The 24,518-nt window shown below is 40.5% G+C and overlaps 1 protein-coding gene across 1 annotated transcript in view; it reads left to right on the top strand.

Moving 5' to 3' along the window:
• slit3 (slit homolog 3 (Drosophila)) overlaps positions 1–24,518 on the top strand; it is a 231,779-nt gene that overhangs the window by 188,357 nt on the left and 18,904 nt on the right. Inside the window, exons 19-29 of the mRNA XM_067458018.1 lie at positions 3,441–3,604; positions 7,775–7,910; positions 10,810–10,878; positions 11,613–11,684; positions 11,835–11,906; positions 13,675–13,746; positions 15,362–15,525; positions 16,402–16,526; positions 18,148–18,245; positions 21,068–21,207; positions 23,510–23,603. Coding sequence (XP_067314119.1) covers positions 3,441–3,604; positions 7,775–7,910; positions 10,810–10,878; positions 11,613–11,684; positions 11,835–11,906; positions 13,675–13,746; positions 15,362–15,525; positions 16,402–16,526; positions 18,148–18,245; positions 21,068–21,207; positions 23,510–23,603 — 1,206 coding nt within the window. The remainder of the gene's footprint in view (positions 1–3,440; positions 3,605–7,774; positions 7,911–10,809; positions 10,879–11,612; positions 11,685–11,834; positions 11,907–13,674; positions 13,747–15,361; positions 15,526–16,401; positions 16,527–18,147; positions 18,246–21,067; positions 21,208–23,509; positions 23,604–24,518) is intronic.

Raw genomic sequence — 24,518 nt, 5'->3', positions numbered from 1 at the left:
CACGCACCACCACCAATCAAGTGCCTATTATATCTTCATATGCAAAGCGGATGAGGATGTGGTACGAGCAAAGAATTCTTATTGTTTGCAGATGTGTTTTCAAAATTATGAGGTTATGTTTTCTTGTCTCGGTTGAAAACTGTTGTTCTTGAACCTCAGATGAGAACATTTTGGCTTGCCCCCCAGGGCAGGGTGAATTATTCAGAAATGGCTAAAAAGGAAAATTGCTCTGCTGTCTAAAAATGGACTCAAATTTTGTGCAATGAAGCTGTGCATACAAAGGCAAACGTAAGAAATGAATTCTTCTGCCATCTCATTTTTGCTTTTGATTGTATGCTGGGGGAAAAAACTGGGAACAGCTGGAGAAAATGAAGTGCGGTACATTTTTAATACAGATTAATATCTGCATAGCTTTTTGCAGGGGATGTAAACAAAAGAACTGCTAAACAAAAAAATCGACTCTAGTGTGTCACAGCCCTGAGGGAATGACAAGAAAGAGAAAGATCAACGGGGAAAACCGAAAGAGATCTCACAGATGTTCATAGATAAACAGATGCTGTTAAGCATTCAAAATAACTTCTGGTGGAATCATAATTTAGAAAAGAAAATGGAAATGATGACTGCCAACACAGCGAGCATCTGTAACCATTTGAATTATGATATCAGGCTGTATTCCGGGCACACATTACAACATGCAACAATACACATGGTTCTCTTTTCATTCTGTGAACCCTGCCTACTGAACGAAATATGTGAGCAGATTCTGAGCAGACTCTCAGACTGTTCTGATTTGCATTGGGTGCCATTCCTTCCATTCTGTCCATCTAATCAAGTTTAGCATGCATTGACAACAGAAAGAACTTACACAGTGAAGTCATCCAATCAGTGTAACGTACATCTTTTTTGTCAAAGCCACGAACAACTTGAACATCTCAGACCGTTCAAGTGATTTTTGTAGATTACTACTATAGCACAGCGTTTTGTTCCTTTCCTTTCCTTTCCTTTCCTTTCCTTTCCTTTCCTTTCCTTTCCTTTCCTTTCCTTTCCTTTCCTTTCCTTTCCTTTCCTTTCCTTTCCTTTCCTTTCCTTTCCTTTCCTTTCCTTTCCTTTCCTTTCCTTTCCTTTCCTTTCCTTTCCTTTCCTTTCCTTTCCTTTCCTTTCCTTTCCTTTCCTTTCCTTTCCTTTCCTTTCCTTTCCTTTCCTTTCCTTTCCTTTCCTTTCCTTTCCCTTTCCTTTCCTTTTACTTTCCTTTCCTTTCCTTTCCTTTCCTTTCCTTTCCTTTCCTTTCCTTTCCTTTCCTTTCCTTTCCTTTCCTTTCCGTCATCCATCCATCCATCCATCCATCCATCCATCCATCCATCCATCCATCCATCCATCCATCCAATCAGTGGAACGAACATATTTCAAAACTGTGTACAAAACTGTCAAAGCCACGAACAACTTTATTTAAAGTCTTTAAAGGAAGTGTACGTAAGATTGTGGCCAAAACTGGTACTGCAATCAATTTCATATGGCTGTAGAGCGGTGTATCCCTCTCCCCCTCCCCCTGACTCGAGGTTGCCAGATTGGCTGCAGGATCAGCAGGAACGTTTGTAGATCTGCAGCTGTGGTAACTAGAGCAGATCTGGCAACCCGGATGCAGAAACACTACTGACTTCGTGATTGGTCGATAGGTGGAGGGCGGAGCTTCAGGCCTAAACTCAACATGTCAACATCAACATCAGTTGAGGGCTGCAACAACAACTTTTAAATGACAATATCCTGACCGGACTACTGTTGTCAGGGATATAAGTATTTGAAATGAACATGATTTCTTAATGTCTAGTGACATATCAGGGCCATTTTATGATGAATTGAAATACATTTCTTACATACAGTTCCTTTAAATATAATGCATTATACAAGTATTTGTAATTCATTAATTATGCCTTATAATGCACCTTATTGAATACCTTTATTTTTCATCTCTTTTTGCTTTGCCAGCTCTCTAATTACCCAGCGGCTGACACAGTCATGTCCATTTCAGCACAGGGCAGCTAAAAATATCCAGAGAGAGAGAGAGAGAGAGAGAGAGAGAGAGAGAGAGTAAGAGTATGGCCTCCCAAGCTATTCTCTTCCCACAGTAGTGCAGCAGGCATGTTGGGCACACTTCCCTCCTTTTTCTCTCTCACTCCATCATTCATCCCTCCACCTCTGCCAAAATTAGAGCAGAGCAGGAGATTGTTTCCGGTAGGAGAGTTTGCAGGGCTGAAGCGAGCAGTCAAGACAGAGGTTACTTTTGTGTGCTCACATTTGTGATTATCACAGTAAAAATAGCTGTGTTTTGCCAGCTATATCCCATTTATTAAATTTAGCAGGATAAGTAGTCTCTAATGTCTAGTTTGTGATATCATTCCAAAAGCAGACGTCTTCCTCGGTTTCTCTCTCTCAACCTGTTTTGTTTTTTTGCCCCCCTCATGTACAGAGAGTGATGTAGGAATAATTAAAGGTAAACACATCGCTGGTGAGGGATATCGGGTAGTGTTAACATGAGCCCACCGCCTTAAGCTGCAAAGCATATACTGGCAAAGCGACGGAAGGTCAGCACACTCGATTAATTTATCCCGCAGGCTGTGGTGTAGCAGACACTCTCAGCTACTCTATTTTCTACTGTATTAAAGAGTTCCTCTGTGCCTGTACTAGCGCTGCTGCTCCTGCCTGTGTGTTTCAGCAATGCATCAGTTAGACGGCCGTCTGAATGGGCCATCAACCGGTTCCCTGGTGGGCCTTCTAGAGACATTGCTGGTGATGCTTTCAACTCAAGGCTACAGTTTTATGATTTTAGCCTGTGTGCCACCACCTGAACTTTCAGAACTCAGTAAGGATGCATGAAAAATGGGTCAATAAGTTGATTCTGAAGCCTCCGACCCAGCGGGCCCAATAGCCATTGGTTGATGGATCTTTCTGTACCCAAAATGTGTCTGTGTCTTATTCTGAGCCTTCATCTTAGTTCTTCAAAGCATTTTGTTTTTAGTGGCTTCTCCAACTGAACATTTTCTAGTGACTGGTCACATCTAATTTTTTTAGTTGGCCAAATTGAATTTCAGTGAATGAAATTGTATCAAATCACTGACATTCAATTTGGCCAACTGAAAAATGTAGATGTGACCAGTCACTAGAAAATGTTCAATTGGAGAGGCCTGAAATTGTTTACAGTGTATTATAGCGGCGTAAGAACGTGAACAAATGCAAAAGTTGCTATCAAACACTGTCAGCATTGCAGGTCGCATCGCAGTTGTGTAATTGTATAGCTATTTAAATGCAAATTCACCCATGCAGTTCTCCTGCTGTGTTGAATGGGCTGAAGTTTGATTGTTTATGTGATAATTTAACCCTGCTGATTGCTTTCCATTGTAATTATATAGTAATGAGGTTTGTGTTTTCTTTCTGTTTGTGTACAGTAACCTGCTGTCTAATCCCTACGTGTGTGACTGTCACTTAGCCTGGCTGGGACTGTGGCTTAAGAAGACCAGGGTGGTTAGTGGCAACCCACGCTGCCAGAAACCTGCTTTCCTGAAGGAGATCCCTATACAGGATGTAGCCATGCCCGATTTCTCCTGTGACGGTATAACTCTTTTTTTTAGGTCACTTCCTCATGCACAAATGTGCTGCTTGCTCTGTTGGTGGATCAGTAATGCCTGCATCAAAGAGTGTATTAAATAAATCATCTACAAGAAGTTGTGCATTACAGTGTTTTTACCATAGTAAAGGGAACATGGATAGCTTGACTCCTTTAACTCTTTCTCCGCCATTTTCCGTGTTTTCACTTTTATGTGATGGGGGGAGGGGGGTGCTATTACGCTGTACTTACGAGTACAGAATCTCTGAATCAAAACACAGGAGAATCAAAAGCAATAGCATATGTTTTCAGATGCATATGTAAAATAATGTGATCATCAACATCAATCAAAACTGCCTAATAAATGATATGTCGACCCAGGATGAGGTATAGGACTCTGAAGCTTTGGGGGTGTTGATGGAATCGATCTTCTCCATCTGTGTTTGATCATCGTTCTGAATCTGATCTGGGTGTAGTTTTCTCAGCTTTTTTACTCAATGGAGGCCAATATCAAAAATGTTGCTTTTTTAATAAAATTTACCCAGCATGATATAAAACTGGATTTATTTTGTTTAAAAGCAGAGGCTATGTTCTTCCATTTGATATATTACAATATGTTCAGATATTTTCAGATATTTGTTCAGATATTTATGAACAAGATACATCTCTGAACAAGATACATGTTCAGATATTTTGCAACAAAATATTCTGGGGCCCAATAAAAAAAATATTTTAAAAATATATATTTTAAAAATGCAGGCGGTGGCTGGCATTTTTTTTTAAAATGCTGGTGGAGAAAGAGTTAACTGTGGTACAGTCACCGTAAACATAGCCTGATGTGGTCATACTCAATTCTAGTCAGAATATGAGTCTGAAACTGCTTCATTGGGCTGTGCTTATGGGGTGTGTTTCAACCGAACCGGGAAAGACATCCATTGGATAGACCTACAACCAATCAGAGCAACGAAGCGATACATTGTCAAATGTCAACAGAGTTCAACTGCACTGTGTTGCCAAGTCCGTGTTTTTTTCCTCGTGGGTTCTTTTCTATGTCCGCGGGTTGAAGCGACTATTATGTGATATATAGACCCATGAGTGCAAATTTTAGCAGGCAACCTTGCCAAAATAACACACATTTTACCCCCCAAACGCCATTTTTCCCCCGGAGAACCCCCCGAGAAGCTATTGTTTTTGGCTAGTAGTTGGCGGGTTTTGTTGTAAAAACTTGGCAACCCTGTCTGCACACGCGCTGAAATCAGGCTGGAATACACGATCTTTGCCGGTGTTGTAAAAAAATAAAATAATTTAATGATACACAGAGTACTTACCCAACATGATCATCCTTTCTGAGAGAAATTGTGAAGGTGAATGCAGATACAAACAAGCTCTCCGTTTAAGATTTGAAAAAAAATAATCCAAGCCCCTTTGATGACGTGATGATTACGTTACTGTTGATCATCTGTCCGTCATCGTCTAAAGCCCGCCCTGATGATTTCATTGGTCCGAACAGTTTCTGTTCGGGGATAATTACTCCTCTATGGAGCGAGGCCAGACCGAACTGCCCGAACTGAAAAATGTGTGGGCGGGGGTAAATTCGGCTGGCATCTAGGCTACCGTAAACAGGGTCCAAAAAGGGTTTTACAAACACTTGCTAATGATGAGTTATTTATTATCATTAAAGGTGGGGTAAGTGTTATTTCAAAACCGTTTTACAAAATGGACTTGGGCAGAGTCCAATAACAAACGTGTAGCCAATCAGCAGTAAGGGGTGTGTATACTAATGACGGTGAGACGAGAACGCTCAGTGCACGTCATTATGCAAAACACATGACACACATGACGGACATTAGCTTAGAACTGATATATGCTGGCTTTTGCTTGGATATGGTCGTGTGTCATGTTCGCTTGTTTCCACACAGCATCTAAATCTCCTCACTGTGTGCTTCAAGCATCAGCTCACAAAATTTGTCCGATTCACTTTTTCATTGAATATTCGACCTGGATTAGTTACACACAGATTCTGCCATAGTCGTTGCCTGGGTTACGTATGTGTGGGGCAGAGCTATCAAAATAGGGGCGAGACCCTTTTGGGGGTAGGGGTGTATTTGTTTTGGTGATCTAAAATAACAACAACGGTTACCAGAAAGTGTTTACCCCACCTTTAACTCTTTCCCTGCCAAACACAGAATTTTCCATGTCTCCGGGTTTTCACTAGTAGACAATATGGGCGCTATTACACAACTTCTGAATGAGTTCAGAATCTCCTGATCAAAACACAGATGAAGAAGACGCAAAAACAAAAACAAAAAAACAAACAAGCAATTGTATATAATATAATAGTCATAAATATTTTTTTTTAATTATATCTTTACATATATATGATTTATGTATAAATTGTATAAATATAAAGTTCATTACTCTGTAACTTTAGATTTTATTATACTTATACTATATATATATATATATATATATATATATATATATATATATATATATATATATAGAGAGAGAGAGAGAGAGAGAGAGAGAGAGAGAGAGGGAGAGAGGGAGAGAGAGGGAGAGTGAAGTTAATTATCCTCTGAAAGAGTTGTATAATTTTTTTTCATACATTGATGCAATCAGATTTGTTTTAATATAAATGCAAATATCTATGCTTCAATGTCTCCATTTTTACAATGTTGATTCTCTTTTATACTCTTCAACTCCTCTGTGTCTGCACTTCCCCGTTAAGGGGTTATAGACACCCTTTTAAGCAGTTCCTCATGAACCAGAGGCACATTGTCAGGACATTGAATAAGGGTTTGCAAACCTCAGCTACTATTTGCTCAGTAGCCTGTGCCATCCACACCACATCCATCTCCAGTTCCCATGAAATCACGCTGCTTAGATCAGGCCTCTGAATCAGCTCCTTCCAGACACCATTCCAGACCGAGGCTTGCTCTATGCTCCATCTCCTCGGATTTCCCACACCTTCATCCCCCTCTCCCTGCTTCCCAGCGTCAGGGTAAATCACACCCGGCAAACTTCCCACAAGGCCGAACCAAAAGGGCACCACGAGGACAAATTAAATGCTGAGCGTGGAGGCCTAAACATTATCTTCTACCGCTCTGGTTTTTATAGGGAAGAACTCGTGTACATAAAGACGAGGGAAAACAGAACCTCTCGAGACTGATATAAAGTTTAATGGAGAAAAAGAAACTGCGGTTTGGCTTCTGTCTGTACGGGGTCCTGTATTTCAAAAGTCCTCCTAGTCAAAGTTAGGGTGTTGTGGGTAGAAGCAGCTCTTTTGCTGCTCCAGGACTTCAGGGTATATTGTGTTAAGAGAGCCTGCTCAGCTGTAGACAGCTGAGCACTTTGAAATAAAGAGGTTCAAAATGAGAGAACTCGCCCTGGCTCGAGGTCCATTAGTTAGAAGAGGCTGTCTGTCAGGGCTCATGTGTTGTTATTCCGTTCATTTCTTCTTCCTTGTGCAGAGCGCCGTCACTTCAGCTCCAAAAACTCACCACCACAGCATCTAGCTATTTTAGTGCTCTGCAATTACAGTTAGAGCTAAATTGATTTACGGGAATATATTTTTGCTTGTTTGAAGTAGTCCAGTCATTGTAAAACAAGCCCCCTTGGCTCCTCTGAGTTTGCAGGCACGTCCAGGTCCAGCGTTCCCCTATCCAGACTCGGTCTGCGAGTTATTCTTGGAGCATATCTCAGTCTCCATTACCTCCCATTAATGGCTTAATTCACTGTTTCTTTTTAATCTGCAGAGTAATTCAGCATTTTACAGATAGCATCTTACAGAGCTTGGATGAAAGCAGCTCGGGAGGAGGCAACAAGTATTGCTTGCAGGAAATGTGGAGCAAACGAGGCCAAAAGCAATATTTAGCTGGCAATTTTAAACTCCCGTGCACTGTATCACTTATTATGAGCAAGCGTGCGCTGTAAAAACGATACCCATGTTTGGAGAACACTGGAGAAAGGGCTATTTTCAGAGAAGGTGCAATGCAATTCGGTGCACACAGCACCTGTGCTTTCATCCATTCTCCCTTTTTTTTTTCTCCGTCCTCCATTACTCCCTTTTAAAGAATTGATGAGTTTCTATATTAGACCTGTTAGCAACACATATTACATTTTTCTCTTGCATGATGTAAAAGAGCATAAAATATGCATGTCTTTCTCTCTCAGGTATGGAAGAGAATGTCTGTCTGCCGTCGGCCCCTCGCTGTCCGGATTCCTGCACATGTTCGGACACAGTGGTGCGCTGTAGTAACCGAGGGCTGCGTTCCCTGCCTAAGGGCGTCCCTAAAGATACAACCGAACTGTGAGTTTCTACTTCTAATCCCTATATTTATATCTTAATCACTTTAGGACAGAACATGGGCTGGTGGATTTTGTTTTCACAAAGGTCAAGCAATGTCACATCCAGTTTTCTTTTTCTGCTTGGTCACTAAAATTGTAACAATTGGTTTAGTTACAAGAGTTAAAATTTGGCTCAGATTAAACTGTGTAAGGTTGGGAGTGTTTAAAAAGATGAGACGTACGACGGTTATAAAGTGACTAATGAAGTGTATTTACAATGTTCACATGAAACTTAAAAGAATAGTTCACCCAAAAATTAAAATGCGGTGTTTATTTCTTCAGTAGAACACAAATGAACACATCTAGTATTCCCAACGTCATTAATTCCATTGAGTAAGGTCAAAAACTTGGCGCGATCATATAAATATATTCCTCATTAGTGTCTGCACGGATCGCTCGAATGAGACATCTATGTAAATATATGTCTATGATCACACCAGATTTTTGACCTTACTCAACAGAAGTTATGTGAATGTATTACAAGTACATTCTGGGCCATATCTTGCACCCAGCGCAATTGACTTTGTACGCCGACGCATGTGTCATTCCTATTTTGCACCCGCGCAAAGAGCACTTTTCCCTCCACAGAAGCACGTCGCTAAACTAGTGAATGAACTTGCGCTCCCTGGGCGGTTCAGCGCAAAAAAGGAGGCGTGTTCCGGCGCAAACGATCCCTGGTGCTATTTTGCTGTTCCATTAAACAATTGCGCCACTGACCAGAAAAAACCTAGTCTAAAGTCAGGGGCGCGTTGCGCGTTGTTCATTATGCTATTTTAAGGGCGCATGCTTGACCATAATGTATAGCGTGCACAATGCGCACACACTTTGCTCATGTAATCTACACAGATGCAACAGTTATTTTTGCAAATCATAAATTGTTACACTAAAAAAATATTAACACATAAGATGACTGAAATCATTGTGGTGTGCCACGAAGATGTGAAAAAATAGGCATAAATCTAGCTTTCAAATTATTCAGGCTAATTGTAGTAATAAGGATCAGACCTGTTTGCCCAATAGTGGAAAAACATATATGTATATAAGGACATCTGACAAATTGGTTTGTCCGTCAAGAACCAGGAAAAAAAAAATCGACTGAAAAACTGAAAAAACTGTTCAACCGACGCCTGTTTAACCGACGCTATTTTGGGTGGGTTTCTCCCATTCCCATACAACACTCTTACAAGAACATCAGTCTCCTCGGCTGTCCCTTACGAAAGGAAAATATATTTACCAATATATTATTTTGAAATATAATATATTGTAAATACATGGAATAATATATTGATGGTATTATAGCCTACAATATATATATTCCTATTGCAAAATATACAAATGATTGCCGCTTTCATATATTGTAATATATTGGAGAATATAAATATTAAATCCCATATATGTGAATATATTGCCTAATGTATTACATGATATTTTCCAATATACTGCAATACATTTTTGTTTCGGTAGGGGTGAACCGCTCCTGGCGTGCGGCTGGTAAATATGCCATAATAATAGCAATCCATAATGGAACTTGCGCACCTGCTTTTAAAGGGAATGTTGGATGACGCTCTGATTGGTTTATTCACGTTACGCCCAAACCACATCTATGAATAATGAAGCTACTTCAGACCAACCCATTTTAGATTTGCGCCGGGCGCAAGAGCCATTTATTCCGCCGGGAAAATAGCAACAGCGCCGAGACCCGCCCACAAAGTTACTTGCGCTTCACGCTTTGACACTTGCGTTTCAGATCGTTAAAATAGGGCCCTCTGTCTTTTAAGAGGTATGTCATGGACACAGAGCTAATATATCATGGCTTTGTAGACTATATCACAAAACCCTAGGTTTCAAACAGTCATTAGATTTATTGACATCTTTGACAGTGGCGGGTATTGACCTTTATTACCCAAGTCTTCATGTAAATCAGCCAGCCATGAGTTATACTGTTTCTGAAACATAACCATTTTTAGAGAATAAAAAAGCCCATGTCACGTCACGCGCTGGCCATGATCCAGCTCAGACTGTACGAGTGTAAATGTGTCCGTCTTAATCTAATAGACCGAGAAGAGAAGAGAAGAGAAGAGAAGAGAAGAGAAGAGAAGAGAAGAGAAGAGAAGAGAAGAGAAGAGAAGAGAAGAGAAGAGAAGAGAAGAGAAGAGAAGAGAAGAGAAGAGAAGAGAAGAGAAGAGAAGAGAAGAGAAGAGAAGAGAAGAGAAGAGTTTTTTCACAGAACTGCTGACAAAACAGATTGCATGAGAGAGATAGATGGAGAGACGGGGAAGCAATAGAACTAGACGTCAATGACAAAGAAAAGAAAAGAAATCACAAGATATTAAACAAGCAACAAATAGAGACTGATTTCACAAGTGTTTTTTAATACTGAGCATAACGAAACAGAAACATCTTGTTTTGTTGTTGTTTAAGCTGAAGGACTGTAATTGTTCTTGTCTCGTACTGGAAGACTTCAGAAGGGTTTTCCTCGTCTCCTGTGTTGTAGTTTTGTAGACGGTTCTCTTGTTCACTAACAGAGCCCATTATCAGTCCCTATCAAAGCCCCATCTGTCATCTTTCAGTGGCCAGGTCTGCTGGGCTCAGCTGAGAATGGCCTTTTAGCACGTCAACAAGTGGCAAAATAAGGATAAAGAGCAAATTTTGTAGATAAGCGGTACAAGCAGCTCCACTTCGGGCCGATCTTTAGCTCCGATCTGAAATGTAAACAGATAGGCAGCTCACTGTAATTTCTCTGCTTTCAGAGACACTTTGTGGTCTTTTTTTCAGATTTAAAATTGATTTATAAGCATGAAATTAAATTTAGTTTTGCTTTGTAAACTTGTCCGTTAACAGGATGTTTCTTACCGTTTCAGATACTTGGAAGGAAACCTCCTCACATCCGTACCCAAAGAGCTTCCTAATCTGAAACAACTGACACTGCTGTATGAACTTCTCCTCTTTTTATTGAATGTATTCATTTGGCCCACACATTTATACAAAGGGGCCTACTGTGCAATGCATGTATTCATTCGTATGTATGTTCAAAGCATTCCCATTTATATTTCCGAAGCTGCCGGAATTTTAGGAAATATAAGGCACCTCATATTACAAATACAACAAATATGGCGTTAGCATGTGAAAGCTGTGACTTGCCATATAGTTTGCAGTGAAATAACATTCCCAGAAGTCTGCGTGATACATCACATACCAGTATTATTATATTTAATTTAAATGAATAGGTTTCTGCTCATTTTTGTTGTCAGTCATGTGCATTAGGGTGTTTTGTGTTACATTTTAGGGTGGGGTAGGGGATAGGTTTGTGGTTAGGATTTATTGAACTATTTTAGAGTCATGCTTGCTTACCTGATGGTGTTTTGTCTTATGTATGACCATCTATATACGATCATTGGCCATATATATATATATATATTAAAAATCAATATCTGGTAGGCAGCCACAACTGTCAGTTCTTTAGCAAAAAATGACAGAAAATACAGTTTAGTTTGTATGCTTTAGTATGTTTTAGGCCCTTTTTTATAACCTTTATTTAACCAGGTTAGAGATTAAATGTCTTTTCTAAGAGTAAACTGGCCAGGATTGTGGAGGTATGTTGTAGACTTAGTTCTGAGGGTGTGTAATTGAATCTGCTGTGTGTTTGTGTGTGTTTCCTCTGCAGAGACCTCAGTAATAACAGCATCAGTCTTCTTGCCCCTCTCACCTTCAGCAACATGACGCAGCTCGCCACCCTGTAAGTTAACACCCTTAATCCCACAATCAAACACAGTGTCTACGGCGACATATGTGTTTGTCAGTGACTAAAACATTCTGGAAGAAATGTTGACGTTAAATGACTGTTTTGTCTCTCCATCTAACTCATATTCTCTCACTTTCTCTGCAGTATCCTGAGTTATAATCAAATCCGCTGTGTCCCGGTCCATGCCTTTGATGGCTTGCGTTCTCTCCGCCTGCTGTAAGACTCCCTTTTGTTTTTTACCTGATGAACCAGCGATCTGCTGCACAGTCACATCAATCTCTCTTTCTCACAGACACACACACACACAATGCACCACATCAACTCCCCATGCACCACAACACCTCTCTGAGATCCCAATAACCTGCCTTATGAACTTAACTTCAGGAGATTAGTGCCTGAACAAAGCAGCTTTAGAAAAACACGTTCACAGCATCAGCAAATTCTAAAGGAACAAAGCAATACATTTTAAGAGCACCTTTAAGTCCTGTGGGTTTTTTCTTTTAAAACTTACAGGTTTTAACTTTTTTCATATTAAAGTTTTTTTTTAAATGTCTTGGAAACTGTTTACCACACCTTTATTATGTTTTGCAACGTTAAACTTATCCCAGATATTAACTATGGAATATTAATTATTTCTATGATAATTTTTAAAGTATAAAAAGAGTCAAATAAACATCATTAATTTCAATATTTATTATGTGAAAATAACACTAACTGTCAAAAGTTTGGGATTTTAATTTTTTTTGGAAACCCTGCTGCTTTTTAAAGCATCCTTTGATAAATAGAAGTTTCAAAAGAACAACGTTTATTTGAAATAGACATATTTTGTAACATATTAATGTCTTTTCAAGATAAATTCAGGTAAATATCAAAATAATTAGTCAGACTTTAGATTAGGGTCTGATTATCACTATTAACTTAGACTTTTACCTCAATAAACTGTTCATTAATAGTTAATAAGATATTTGTTAGGTTGTGGAATGTGTAGGATTAAGGGATGTGAAATATGGTCAGAATAAAGCATTAATATGTGTCTATAAGTATTAATAAACAGCCAGTATTTTAGTAATATGCATGCTAATTGCCAATTAGTTAATAGTGAGAATTAAATTCTAAACTAAAGTGTTACCAAATATTTTATTGAGATGTTTTAGTTAAGTTTATCTTATGTAAAATGTGGTACTGTGCATGTGTATTTATGATGCATAAAATGTTAGATGTGAAATTAGTAAGGCAAAATCTGACAACATTTCTACCACAGATTTAATAATGATTTGAGATGTGGTGGAAATGACATTTGTTGATAGCAGGCGTACAAGTGTATATGAAAATGACAGTTGTCCTGTATATTCACTCTTGCAATATATTAGTAGACAAATAAACAAACCATAGTAATAAACACACTATAGTGTTGCCGTAGCTGAAGAAACAACCTTCAATGTCTCTTAGCGTTAAACTGGAGGGTGTTCTTTGTGGCTCTGGGCAGGATAGGCTATCAACACCCCTTGTGCACAGATATGTTAAACAGACCAAAGGACGCCCACCTTATTCCGGCCGGCCTCTTCGTGTTTAGTCTGCCAGGCAGTCATCATTGTCACTTTTTAATTTCCCAGAATGCCCCAGGGCCATTGCTGACTTGGCCTCATGGGTCCTTAGCTGTCCAATCGTGCTCTCAGGTTGCAGTGTGAGTGTGTATGTGTGGGCTGAGCGCCCTGTAATAAAACAGGAGAAATTATTAAACAGAACTGACACAGCATACAATGAAATCTCAATGCAAATATGCCGTTCCCACTGGTGTCTCACAAAAACGCCAGAGGTTTTCTATAATCCACGCTAAATGCCTTGAATGACTGCCCCTTTCTTTCTTTCTTTCTTTATCTCTCCTCTGTCTTTCTTTCATCATTTATAGTGTGGAAAACAATGAAACCAACTCCCAGAGCTCGATGCTTTTTTTTTTCATTTTATGTTCATTCTTCTCTTTCAGAACCCTCCACGGAAATGACCTTTCAACTATTCCGGAGGGAGCCTTCAGCCACTTGACATCTCTGTCTCATCTGTAAGTGTGTGTGTGTGTGTGTGTGTGTGTGTGTGTGTGTGTGTGTGTGTGTGTGTGTGTGTGTGTGTGTGTGTGTGTGTTGTGTGTGTGTGTGTGTGTGTGTGTGTGTGTGTGTGTGTGTGTGTGTGTGTGTGTGTGTGTGTGTGTGTGTGTGTGTGTGTGTGTGTGTGTGTGTGTGTGTGTGTGTGTGTGTGTGTGTGTGTGTGTGTGTGTGTCTGTGTTGGGTGTGCCAGTGTGTGAACATTCTCTCTCTGCCTCTATTAATGATGGACTCCCAGTTTCAACCTTAGAGACCAGCTCAGGTCTTTAGACTCAATGTAAGTTTTACCTCATTACCGGGCGCAACCTAGAGAGAGTGCAGCCTTGTGCTCCGCTCTCGGAGACACAGTCCCACAGGAAATCTTTGTAAATTTTATTACACCTAAAAGGCATCTATTATGAAGGCTTATGGCCGTGTTGTTTTTTTCCTCTCCAGCTGTAGTTCCTGTTGCTGGTTTGGAGTGGGGCTACTGTAGCTCCTTGTTTCCTCATTGAAAAGAACTGTCAGGAAAAAAAAAAACTCCATTGAGGAATAAAGACCTTGTTGAATTGAAGGAAGTGCAATTGGGATGTCTATAGTAAATGAAGATGTCGGCTTTGTAATGTGCTGTAGTGTAGTATGATGCATTCAAGTCATGCTGTGCTGTAAAAAAATGTATTTACGATTTGAACGTACATGAATGTCACCACAAAATCATAATTATGGATAAAAGTATATTATAAAAGTAATCCACATGGCTCCGGGGGGTTAATAAAAGCCTTCTGAAGCGAATCGGTGGGTTTTTATAAAAAAATAAAAATAAGAAAAATCTTATTTAAAACTTTTTAAAGTAGAATATTTAGCTTCCGGCAGACAACTTTATTTACACTTTTTATGTTACACTTTCTTTGTCAACTTACAAAAGTTGTTCAAAAACGCTTACGCTATGTTCGACAAGATCTGTCGCACCAGGTACGCTTTTTTCCGTAAGTTGAATAAGGAAGGCGCTCCGGAAGAAGTTATATATTTGACTCTAACGTGTTCAACGTGGATATTTTTCCAACACAAACCCATCGATTTGCTTCAAAAGGCCTTTATTAACCCGTGTGGAGTACTTTTATAATGGATGGATGGACTTTTTTGGGCATCAAATTGTGGGCTGCCATTATACAGCTTGGATTAACCAGGACAAGTTTTTTATTTATTTTATTTTTTATAAAATTCAGATTGTATATGTCTGACAGAAGAATGTCATACACACCTAGAATGGGTTAAGGGTGAGTAAATCATGGGGTAATTTTCATGTTTGGGTGAACTATGTTCACTATTGTTTTTTAATTAAGAGAGAGTACAATGCCATCTTGCTCTGACAAAAGTGACTTGAGTTCAGCTCCAGCCTCAGTCAAACACACCTGAGCCAGCTAATCCAGGTGTTCAGGGTTACTTGAAAATTACATGCAGGTGTGTTGGAGCAGAGATGGAACTGAAGTCTAAAGGAAGGTAACTCCAGGAGCAGGGTCCATTGCACTTCCAGACCAACAAATCAGACTGCTATTCCTTTCAAACAAAGTTCAACAGTCATTTCTTCTCATGCAGGGCTTTAGGTGCGAACCCCCTATACTGTGACTGCGAGCTGCGCTGGCTGTCTCAGTGGGTGAAGGCTGGGTTTAAAGAGCCTGGCATCGCCCGCTGCACTGGGCCACCCGACATGGCGGACCGACTGTTGCTTACCACCCCCCTCAATCGCTTCCAGTGCAAGGGTGAGTCTCTTTCTTCTCTTCTGTTGGTTATTCTGCCCCAGACACATCAAGCCATGGTGCTAGCATGGGAAAAGCATATTCAAATTTTGTCTGTGTCATCTCCTGATCCAATTCCATCTTCTCTCTCCCTAAATAATATTCCGTGCCCTTCTCTGTTTTTTCTAATAAAAAATCTCCAAAAAAGTAAAGCTCTAAAAAGAAATTGTGAGAGGATGCTGATTTGCAATGAGGAGTAAGAAAATTGAAGATGGGTGTTATCCAATCAGAATTGATTAAATCACGAGAATGGAGTGAGGGGAAGGCAAAAGGGTTGAAAAGCAAGATGGGATGTTATCAAAAAAGAAAGTAATTTCGGAGCTTTTTTGTTATCATGAACTAAAACTATTATAAATTGTTATTTTTCTTTTTTGAAGTAAAGCTAAAACAAAATAAAATATAAATATTAAAGGGAAACCTTAAACGTGAAAATTAGATATGTTTCTCTTGTGGCTAAAGTACTAAAGTAACTCAAATTAAAACTGAAATAATTACAGTTAAATATAAAGATATATTATAAAAAACTAAGAACAAAATCTCATTATTAAAATGATTAGCATTTAAACTAGAATTAAAATATGAAATGAAAATATAAGCTAGTTCGCTAATGAATACTAAAATAGTATATTAATAATACTAAAATATAGTCTTACATTTTGACAAAAGATCACATTTTTTCTAGAAATTACATGCACAGATAATTGTTTCACTGGCAAGTAAAGGGTCAGCTCATTTTTCATGTTGACCTTAACGTCATCTCCATTCCCTTTTATATCTCGTTCTCATAATTTTCTTCTCTTCCACATTTATTCTTCACATTTTGCGTTGTGTGCCTTTCAGGGCCAGCAGATTTGAATCTGATGTCCAAGTGCGCCCCCTGTCTGGCGGCTCCCTGTCAGAACAACGGCACATGTGTGAGTGATATCTCAGGCTCCTACCACTGCACCTGCCCTTTTAGCTACAAGGTGAGTGACCAGCCGACGGCCCGCATGCTAGTGGCTTTCCTGTCCTCCTGTAGACGTGTACAGAATATACAGTATAATCTTTTGAGTTATGTGCATCATTACATGCAAGAGAGCCTCATCATCCATCTTCCCAAGCTTAACCTACTGTATCTGAATTTCTTGATTAGTTCCTATTGTACTCAGGCAGCCGTTTGCGAGGCGATGTTTGTGTAGCAGACTAATGCTCAGCAGGCACCGTGTGACCTTGGGGGTGAAGTCTCGGCTATTGGCAAACGCACTGCAAGAGATGTGAAGAATGGGAGCTGCTTTTCCAAGGCAATTTATTTAGAGACAAGAAGCTAGGAGAAATGATAAATGTGACCGGGGCGCACAAAAATGCAAATGTTATGGCATCAAGCAGATCACTTCCACGATTGCTTTTATAAACGTACCATAGTACACATGAACCAAATTTTAGATCAACTTTTCAAAACCACTTGAACAGCTTCGCAAAACCAAATGAAGAAAAGTCTGACATCAAACAGACTCTGTTTCACCCAAAAAGTACTGTGTGTGTGTGTGTGTGTGTGTGTGTGTGTGTGCGTGCGCGCGTGCGTGCGTGCGTGCGTGCGTGCGTGCGTGTGTGTGTGTCCTGACTGCAGTGTGAAATCATTACCCTTTTGTTTGGTTATGGGATTCCTGTCAGTGTTGTTCTGTTGAAGGAACAGATAAGAGCTTAACCCTTCGCCCTCTACAAGACAGAACCAATGGTCCTGTCTTTTAATTAAAACCGCAGCTCCCAAGGTCAGTTGCCAGGTGTGCGTCTGTCCTCGAAGTAGGTGAAGATTAATTAGAATGTTTAAGAGTACTGAATTAAATTAAACGTGGGAGAAAGAATGAGAAAAAACAGAGGGACTGATAGAGAGACAAAACAGAGGCACATGGGCCCTTTGAGGAGAGCAGAGGAAACAGGCATATCAGTGGCAAAAGCCTTTGTCTGAAATTGAAATGGAGAATGTTAGTCACAGAGTTACAGCCCCGGTGTGTAAAGGGATCAGGGCACAACATTCATCTTCCATAAACCATGATATTAAACTAAACCTGGCTCTGGGCTTGGATATAGAACTAGTAAACAAATAAGATTTATATATTTTCAGAAGAAACCGTGAGTGGTGCTTATCACTACAATGCTACTAGTAGGTGATTGCTAGGCTATGCAGTTGCTAATATGTTCTAAATGTTTATGCTAATTTGCTATGTGGTTGCTAGGGTGTTCTGGGTGGTAGTTTACTATTTAGGGTTAAGGGATTAGAACAGATTCCTAATTATAAGTATGAGCAACAGTAATAACCATAGCAGGCACCGCTAATCATTGCTCTTAATGTCCAGTCTTTAACCCTGTTTGAATGGTAAATTGCAGTTTATATTGAAGTTGACATTTTACTCAGAACTCATTATGTTCTATTGTAGATGATACTTTTACTCATTTCTCCTCCTCACCTTTGAATGTAGCCATCTCTTCTCCACAGGATCTAAGGGTTATACACGTTAAAACAAGAGCTCTTTCTTTCCTAATCTATGCCTATTAAGAAAGAAGTACAAACATTACAAATCACAACATTTGTCCTTCCATTTTCTTCAGGGTCGTAACTGTGAGATTCCCATTAACGCCTGCATCAGCCTGCCGTGTATTAATGGAGGCACGTGCCATCTCACACCTGGATTAGACGGGCACTACAGGTACTTCAAGAACTGTGCAAATTATTTTTTGATATGTTGAGTTATGGTGCTTTTACTGGCAACATATAGCTCTGAATGTAGCCTGCACAGTGTTTCCACTATCGCTACGAATACAAGTGTCAAAAGGATGTAAATAAGATTTCAAAACTGAAATAATTAAATTGTTGAAATGCACATCTGGACAAAATCTGAACATTAAAAATTCAAAGTTTGTAATACCCCTGGATATTTGAAAGAAGCAAGAGACAGGCAGATTGTTGTAATGACACAATATATGTCCCCCGTGTCCTATAAATCACCCAGCAGCTTTGGTAATGTATTAGGCAATTTTTGTAGGGCAGCCGCTTCACATCCAGCAGAAAACAAAATTGCACAACGACTTTACAAAAAATAGCCAGCAAATGAGCCCAGAGATTTGTGTGTTTTTATGTGTCTGTGGGTGGAATAGTTGAGATTCTGGCGTAGCCCCCGAGAGCTGGCAGCCAGAGGGCAGGGACTGGGTGGAAGGGTACAAAGGGGCGTGGGTTGTGCTGAACGCTGAGATAAGTTTTACTGCTATTGCTCAACCAGTCACCATGGAGGTGGAGGTTTATCAAACACTGAGCCTCTCCACTGATGGATCAAAACCTACAAGACTTATGGAAAGCAACAGAAAGACAACACAGCAGAGAAAAATAGAGATATTAAGGGCTGCTTGGGATGTCAGCAGGTGATGTTGTCGAGACTAGCTCATTTGAGTTTGAGTCAAGACCGAGACCAGAAGAGGGTTGAGTTTGAGTCAAGACCGAGACCAGAAGAGGGTTGAGGTTAAATCAAGAACGAGACCAGAAGAGAGTTGAGTTTGAGTCAAGGCCGAGACCAAAAGAGGGTTGAGTCTAAATCAAGACCGAGACCAGAAGAGAGTTGAGTTTGAGTCAAGGCCGAGACCAGAAGAGGGTGGTTTTTGAGTCAAGACCGAGACCAGAAGAGGGTTTAGTTTGAGTCAAGACCGAGACCAGAAGAGGGTTGAGTTTGAGTCAAGACCGAGACCAGAAGAGGGTTGAGTCTAAATCAAGACCGAGACCAGAAGAGGGTTTAGTTTGAGTCAAGACTGAGACAAGAAGAGGGTGGTGTTTGAGTCAAGACCGAGACCAGAAGAGGGTTTAGTTTGAGTCAAGACCGAGACCAGAAGAGGGTTGAGTTTGAGTCAAGACCGAGACCAGAAGAGGGTTGAGTCTAAATCAAGACCGAGACCAGAAGAGGGTTGAGTCTAAATCAAGACCGAGACCAGAAGAGGGTTTAGTTTGAGTCAAGCTCGAGACAAGAAGAGGGTTGAGTCTAAATCAAGACGAGACCAGAAGAGGGTTTAGTTTGAGTCAAGACCGAGACCAGAAGAGGGTTGAGTTTGAGTCAAGACTGAGACCAGAAGAGGGTTTAGTTTGAGTCAAGACCGAGACCAGAAGAGGGTTGAGTCTAAATCAAGACCGAGACCAGAAGAGGGTTTAGTTTGAGTCAAGACCAAGACCAGAAGAGGGTTGAGTTTGTTTCAAGACTGAGACCAGAAGAGGGTTTAGTTTGTTTCAAGACCAAGACCAGAAGAGGGTTTAGTTTGAGTCAAGACCGAGACCAGAAGAGGGTTTAGTTTGTTTCAAGACCAAGACCAGAAGAGGGTTGAGTTTGAGTCAAGACTGAGACCAGAAGAGGGTTTAGTTTGAGTCAAGACCGAGACCAGAAGAGGGTTGAGTCTAAATCAAGACCGAGACCAGAAGAGGGTTTAGTTTGAGTCAAGACCAAGACCAGAAGAGGGTTGAGTTTGTTTCAAGACCAAGACCAGAAGAGGGTTTAGTTTGAGTCAAGACCGAGACCAGAAGAGGGTTGAGTTTGAGTCAAGACTGAGACCAGAAGAGGGTTTAGTTTGAGTCAAGACCGAGACCAGAAGAGGGTTGAGTCTAAATCAAGACTGAGACCAGAAGAGGGTTGAGTTTGAGTCAAGCCCGAGACCAGAAGAGGGTTGAGTTTGAGTCAAGCCCGAGACCAGAAGAGGGTTGAGTTTGATTCAAGACTGAGACCAGAAGAGGGTTGAGTTTGATTCAAGACTGAGACCAGAAGAGGGTTGAGTTTGAGTCAAGACCGAGACCAGAAGAGGGTTGAGTTTGAGTCAAGACCGAGACCAGAAGAGGGTTGAGTTTGATTCAAGACTGAGACCAGAAGAGGGTTGAGTTTGATTCAAGACCGAGACCAGAAGAGGGTTTAGTTTGAGTCAAGATCTTTATCTTAAAAGAACAACAGTTCTTCCATTTTTGATGGAACGCAAAAGGAGACATCTTTTAATCGAAGAAAGCTGATCTATATAACTCATATGCTATATTCCTTCTGAATAAGCCATACAATAGCTTTGTTAACATTTCCTCCATAGCTATCATGGTGCATTTAAGCTATGTCTCATTTGTCGCCCACATATGTCATTGAGGCTACTTCATTTCAGTAAACTGACCACTACATTCCAAAGTCATTAAGAAATGACAATTTATGCTTCACTAGGAATAATGGTCACTTTTATAATGGTTACTGTTCTGAAATAAGACAGGACGTTTGCGGCCGACAAATGTGATCTCTGGAGCATGCAGCCTTTTAAACGAGACACAGCTTTAGGGATCATGATATGATATCAATGATACATGAATAGCAAAAAATGACACTGTTGTGGCTGCAGGACTGAATAAAATAAGTCTGGCAGTATCAGGGTGTCATCCAACAGAGCTAAATCACTGAAACCCATGTGTCTTCTTTTGTTCTAACATTTGAAGTATTGATCATTGTCTTGTGCCTTACCATTCCTGTAGCTGTGTGTGTCCACCTGGGTACGAGGGCCAGCAGTGTGAGCTGAATCCTGATGACTGTGAAGACAATGACTGTGAGAATAACTCTACCTGTGTGGATGGCATCAACAACTACACCTGTCTCTGCCCTCCTAACTACAAAGGTACCAGCTCAACCTCATTAAAATGCATTCAGAGTGTCTCAGACTCTTTGATGCAATTTTCTTAGTTGTATTACCCTATTTTTCTGTCTCGGTTGTGCCGCAAATGAGGCCATTTCACTGTTCAGACTGTGCCAAGTGCATTTATATCCTCCAGCCACAACTAAAGTGGCTAAGAAAACATTAGGAAACCAAAATAATATACATGTTAAGACTGGTAGAGGGCAGTTTCACTAAACAAACCAGCTTTTGACAGAAATTCTGACTCAGTGGATTTCGAGTTCAGCTGTTGTTGAAACGGTCTGTTCATTTTTCATTTCTGATCTGCCAAGTGCTGAGCAGTGGCACCACTGAGCTTGTCCTCTCTTCTTTTCTGCCCTCCGCTCTTTTCCTTCCTCAAAATAGGAAGTGCAACTGCTCCAAACAGGCCCTGTCATTATAACGGCATTCCTCTTTGCCACCTCCCTTGGAGCGGGTACAGTTGGTGTAGAGAGTGTGTGTACTTGCTGCGGTACAAGCCTGGCCACATCCATGAGCTTGTAGGGCACACACAGCTGTCTGCTTAAAAGGCACAGCCTTAAACTGAGTTTTAAAAATGCTATTTCTCAGAGGTTGAGAAATCTTCATGGAGTTCTTAGTTAAGGTTCATGTAAGTATCAACTTTGGCTCAGAGGTTTCTCCTGAAAGTCCTAGGAGAAGTTAAATAAGATGCAGTAATTCTAAAGGAGATATGTGGGATTTTTAAGGTATTTGCCATTTGTCCATTTGCTCTCAGAAACAACATAGATATTTGAATAAAAATCAGCCGCTCGTCAGAGAATATATTTTTATTAGTTTCATATAAAAAAGATTCAGTTATGTGGGTGAAATGGAAGTGGAGAGTTGGGTATTTAATTTACAGATTGTTTTCTCTCCTTGTTTTAATATTATGCCAGTTTTAGAGTTATACTGGGACTTGCAACACCTTTCAAAAGTTTGGGGTTAGGGGAAAAGGGAAAAAAAAGTACTTTTTTTCTCAACATGGATGCATTGAATGAAGTGACAGTAAATACGTGTATACAATAATGTAACAAAACATGTCAAATAAATACTGTTCTTTTCTTTTGAACTTTTTACTCATCAAAACATTTTGGAAAAAAAACACTATCACAGTTTCCACATAAGTAGCACAACATTGATAATAATACAAAATGTTTCTTGAGCAGCACCTGAGCATATAATGGGATCATAAGGCTCTAATGAATATGAAAGTCAGCTTTGATGTCATGAGAATAAATTACATGTAATACTAATTGTATTTTACTGTATTATTTAATCAAATAAATGTACTTAAATCGTACAGACCCCAAACTTTTGAACAGTTTGCAGACAGAAAGACATTTTTTCCCCTGAACCAGGCAAGGCAACATAGTTTCAACCTTCGTTTAATGCCTAATCTTCACACTTTTAAGGTCAAGTCTCTTAAACACTTCTCCGTTGTTATTGTATTTCTGTCTCTGTATCCGTTTTAACAGCTGTTGTAAATTGTACTGAAGATTGTCCTGCATTAACGTCAGTCAGTACTAGTCTTACCACCAACATTCAGATTTGATTTAAATCTCTACCGCCTGAGCTCTTTGCCAGATTCCAGCTTGTGAGGTGCATGCAGGAAGCATAGGCAATTGTGTGTGAACTGTGGACACCGACTGCACTGATTCCCTGAAGAACACACACAGTTGCTGCAGAAAGGGTCTAGAGGAAATTGGCCTGGCAGCAGACCACCTAAACCCTGTCTCGAGGGCCAGAGCACAGAGAGGGTACATCTGTTCTTGAGCGGCTGCTGTGCCATGCAGCCAGCAACACCAACGCAACTGTCCTGGACAGGAAATGCTAGGAATCTGGGTGAATGAGGGCAGGGATATGGACTTTGGATCAGAGTTCGTACGGCCTGTTGCAAAGCCGGACGTCCTGTGGCAGGTGGACAGGAACAGGGAATGTATTGAAGGTTCTGGTTGGCGGTGATTTAGTGCCTTTGATTGGACCCTGCTGAGCTGAGTGCTCTAGAAAGACTTTGCCATCACACAAAGATGTGTTTTCAGTCGAGCCTGGTGGAGAAAAGCCTCACAGTCTAAATGCTGGCAGATGGTGTGACGGGCGAAAACACCTCGAGGAGGGTCATGTCACGCATGCTGGATGTTCAGTCAAAGAGCCTCTTGAGCCACACAACTGTGAGCTTTGCGCAGTAGAGGCCTTGAGCGTTTTAGCATGTGATAAAATCCGGGCAACTGTTAGAGTGATTTGTTTCTTTTCTTTGTGTGTCTCTCAGGTGATCTGTGTGAGGAGGTGGTTGACCCCTGTCTGCCTGGTTTTGACCTCTGCCAACATGACTCCAAGTGTGTTCCCCTCAGTAAGGGCTACAGGTGAGTGTGTGAGCTCCTCTGGGAAATGGAGCAATGGGGGAACTTCACAGGAAAGACATGACCTGCCTGTGATGTTCAGCCGTTTGTAGCCACAAGTATTATTTAAAGGGTTAGGTTCACTCAAAAATGAAATTTATGTCAGTAATGACTCACCCTAATGTCGTTCCACACCCTTAAGACCTCCGTTCATCTTCAGAACACAGTTTAAGATATTTAATATTTAGTCCGAGAGTGTAAGAAAGTGTATGCACACTATACTGGGGCGGCAGTGGCTCAGTGGTTCATGTAGATTGTCTACAAATTGAAAGGTTGGTGGTTCGATCCCCGGTTCCACCTGACCAAGTGTCGAGGTGTCCTTGAGCAAGACACCTAACCCCAGCTGCTCCCGACGAGCTAGATGGCGCCTTACATGGCTGAAATCGCCGTCGGTGTATGAATGGGTGAATGTGAGGCAAAAATGTAAAGCGCTTTGGATGGCCATAGGGTCTGTTAAAAGCGCTATATAAATGCAGTCCATCTATATTGTCCATGTCCAGAAAGGGAATAAAAACATCATCAAAGTAGTCCATATGTGACATCAGTGGGTTAATTAGAATCTCTTGAAGCATCAAAAATACATTTTGGTCCAAAAATAACAAAAACTATGACTTTATTCAGCATTGTCTTCTCGTCTGTGTTTGTTTTCAATTCGCAAACAACGATTCGAACAGTTATGAATCAGCGTATTGATTCATGAATCGCCAAACTGCTAGCCTAGAAATCTAGACGCACCCTAGGGGCAGCAAATCTAATTTGCCGCGAGTGTCGTCTAGCAACTCTCAATACACTTGTGAGCTGTAAACACCAAACTCTGGTCGGGCCAATCACATTGTGTATGGAGTCGGTGGGCGGGGCTTAACATAATGACAGACCGAG

Source organism: Pseudorasbora parva, chromosome 11 (genome assembly GCF_024679245.1).
Source record: "Pseudorasbora parva isolate DD20220531a chromosome 11, ASM2467924v1, whole genome shotgun sequence".
Classification (NCBI taxonomy): Eukaryota; Metazoa; Chordata; class Actinopteri; order Cypriniformes; family Gobionidae; genus Pseudorasbora; species Pseudorasbora parva.
Note: the sequence above shows the minus strand (reverse complement) of the source record. Positions and strands in the feature narration are given on the sequence as shown.